Here is a 3,305-nt window from a genome sequence, read left to right on the forward strand (position 1 = left end):
CGGGCCCGGAAAGGGGCGTTCTCGCCCCGAGCGGGGCTTTGGGAGGCCGTGGCCTGCGGCCGCAAGCAAATAAGGCCTGTGCCCTGAGGCCTTAGGCCCCACCGGCTGCAGCTTCGGGGGATGTTACCAGCTTGAGTCACCTCTTGTAGGTGGTCTGTGCCTAAAAGCACGAGGCTTTGCTCCATGCTGTGGAGGAGCAGGGGCTGCTCTGTTAATCATGTGCAGGTTATGAGGGCACCTGAACTACTCACTCTTCCATGCAGAGCTGATCTCTGCTCTCAATTTGCCCCATTCCCTCGGATGTGTCTGATGTGGTATCATGGCACATTGGTTTTGGCCTATTGGCTCTCACAGTAGTAGGGAGGAAGCCAGAAGGAGTTCAGCATGATTCTTAGGAAGAGGTTGCAGGGCCAGGAGTTAGAAATGCCTTCTTTCTCTTTAGCTGAAGCCAGTGGAGTGTGACTTTTGTAAGCTGTGCCCAGAGACTTGCTGGAGAAATGGGTTGTGTTCTGAAGCATTGATGGGTGTTGGTCTTACTTTCTGAACTTGGCAGACTGTTGCTACTGTGAATGGTGTGCCTTGCCATAGGTGTATTTTTCCAGTTCTAGAATCCTATACATTGTTTTTTTTCCTCTCCTCCCCACCCCTTCTTTTCCCCTTCACAACTGTAGCAAAGAGTTTGGTGGGCTAGTCAAGATGGCTGTGTGTATGATGTTTTACCTAGTGTAAGTTAGCTGCTTCTAGATTCAGAGGTACTTTATATTATTTTCCATGAACAGGGTAGAATAATGGAGTGGATTTTCAGCATGCTATTACTTAATTTTGGGGGTCTTCCTGATGCTCACAAATCACTTATTAGTCACTTTTGGGTTTACTGTTCCAATTGAGCTTCTGGGTTGCAAGAACCTTTCTTCTGCAAGCTTAGAAAGGTAAAGACAGTTGATGTTCTCTGGACTGTGTCTATTTCCCTTTACCCAGTGGAAAGAGAGACGAGTCAGAGCCATATGTGTCGAGTGTTGACTGGCAGCAACAGAGAGGAGCTGAGACCTCATGTATTGCTTGGGGAGAGAAGTGGAATAAGGCAGCTGCATGTGTTGAAGGTTTGGGAGCAGAGACTTCTGTTAAGATGGTGGGGCAGAAGTGGAGGGATTGATGTATGGTCAGTGAACTGTTGCTTTTCTTTTCAGGGCATCTGACTGGAAACTGGACCATCCGGACTGGACGGGGCGGCTTCGTGTCACCTCCAAAGGCAAAACTGCATACATAAAACTGGAGGATAAAGTTTCAGGTAAGGGTTGTGGCTTGGCAACACTGCAAATATGATGCTGCTCATGAGCCTGTGCTTCTAAGCCTGCTCAGGGCTGTGCATGGCAGCCCTAGCCATGGAAGAGATTGCTCTCCTTAACACCCAGTTCTTTGTCTACAGGAGAACTCTTCGCCCAGGCTCCTATAGATCAATACCCTGGCATTGCAGTGGAGACTGTGACGGATTCCAGCCGCTATTTTGTCATTCGAATTCAGGATGGGACTGGTGGGTTGAGGGGTCATGTCTATGCCAAGTGCTAGGGGTGGAGGAGACTTAGCCTGATGGAGCTGGGTGTATGCCAGGTGGATTGAAACGGTGTTGGGAATGCTGAAAAGGCTGGGTAGTGTGCCTGGAAGGGTAGGAAGGCAAGGTTAACAGAGGAGGGTTCTCCACATTGTGTGGAGCCCAGGGGCTGGGGGCAAACATTCAGTTTCTGAGAGCACCACATGGGAAGAAGGGTGTATCCTGAAGACTAGGAACAATGAAGAGCTGTGAGGTGCCGGTGTCCAGCTGCAGATGTGTCAGGGGGAGGTAGCGCAGAGTGGTTTAGGAGAAAGCAGAAGGATTTTGAAGTGAATGAGCACAAGGGCCCATTTGCAGGGCATCTCCAATGACGACTTCTGTCTCCTTGCTAGGACGAAGTGCTTTTATAGGCATTGGCTTCACGGATCGTGGTGATGCCTTTGACTTCAACGTCTCTTTGCAGGATCACTTCAAGTGAGTTGTGCTTTTCTGGAATTCTGTTTTTCCTCTGGCCTGTAGAACATGGTGGGTCGTGGTGCATGTTCATTTAGTACAGGCTTCCTTGGGATGCTTGCGAAGCCCTGCGCTGGCTCTCTCAGGGACACTTAAGTGTGCTGCCAACTGTCATGCAAGCTGAGAGTCCTGCAGGATCAGATCTGTAAGTCTTAAGCTTAGGTCCTGTGATGCTGCAGGTGCAGTCTTAGTCTTTTGGGTTTGTAGTGGTCCCAGCTTTTTGCTGTACTACCCTGGGAGTAGGAAGTAGCTGGTCGGACAAGGCAAGGTAGTTCTTTGGTGGGGTTCCCCTTTGCCACAGGATCTTATGTCTTCCTCTCTTCCTTTTAGGTGGGTGAAGCAGGAGACTGAGATCTCCAAGGAGTCCCAGGAAGCTGACACACGTCCCAAATTAGACTTAGGGTTTAAGGAAGGGCAGACCATCAAACTGAACATTGGGGTAAGCAGCCCACTTTACCCTGCTTCTTTTTACATATATACCAATGGAGACTCTTCCTCACTTGTCCTTTCTTTTTATACAGAACATGACAACAAAGAAAGGAGGACCAGCCAAGCCCCGTGTGTCTGGATCAGGTGGTCTAAGCCTGCTGCCACCCCCACCAGGAGGCAAAATTGCAGTCCCTCCTATACCTCCTCCTTCTTCCACAGCCATTGCCAACCATGTCACGCCACCACCTGTGCTGAAATCCAGTAACGTGAGCAATGCAGGTAAACATTAGCGTAGAGCAAACAGTCTGTCAGACACTAGTAGGTGCATAGAGAGGACTGAGGCCTGCTTCAAGAAACCAGTGTTCAAACTAGTGTCGACAGTACCCTGTGAGACATGATGTGTCCTGAGGGCTTTGCTCTCTTTGACCTGAGGATCTCCATGCTTGTTTAACAATACCTGCTTGTTCTCCTTGGAAGGAGGACAGCATTGTAGCTCCTGTCCTTGCAAAAGGAGAAACCAAGCAACTTGGTCAAAATGATCTGGGGAAGGTGGGTATGAAATTTAAGTAGTTGGATTTTTCTGAACTTGTGTGCCTTAGGGAAACTGGCAGAGCTGTGTAGGGTGTCCAGAAAAGCACTACACAGTCACTTGCTTTGCACAGAAAAGTATAGCTAGATCTGTGGTTGTTGTTGAAAGATGCAGGAAAAGCACTTCTTGAGTGTCTTTGAATAGGCAGAGAAGAGGTGCAAACTATAGTGGACTTGTGGGTATAGTGGGTTATTTTAAAAATATGTATATAATTTTATATAATAT

The 3,305-nt window shown here is 48.5% G+C and overlaps 1 protein-coding gene across 1 annotated transcript; it reads left to right on the top strand.

The window, feature by feature from the left end:
• Positions 1-1,187: 1,187 nt before the first annotated feature.
• Positions 1,188-2,781, top strand: NECAP1 (NECAP endocytosis associated 1; the record flags this gene model as incomplete). Its single annotated transcript, XM_010295623.1, has 5 exons — positions 1,188-1,288; positions 1,427-1,531; positions 1,942-2,023; positions 2,393-2,501; positions 2,584-2,781. Coding segments are annotated over 5 exons (595 nt in total), but the record flags the coding sequence as incomplete, so codon positions are not given.
• Between the last annotated feature and the right edge of the window lie 524 nt (positions 2,782-3,305).

The sequence above is a fragment of the Phaethon lepturus genome, unplaced genomic scaffold, assembly GCF_000687285.1.
Source record: "Phaethon lepturus isolate BGI_N335 unplaced genomic scaffold, ASM68728v1 C13897704, whole genome shotgun sequence".
Taxonomy (NCBI): Eukaryota; Metazoa; Chordata; class Aves; order Phaethontiformes; family Phaethontidae; genus Phaethon; species Phaethon lepturus.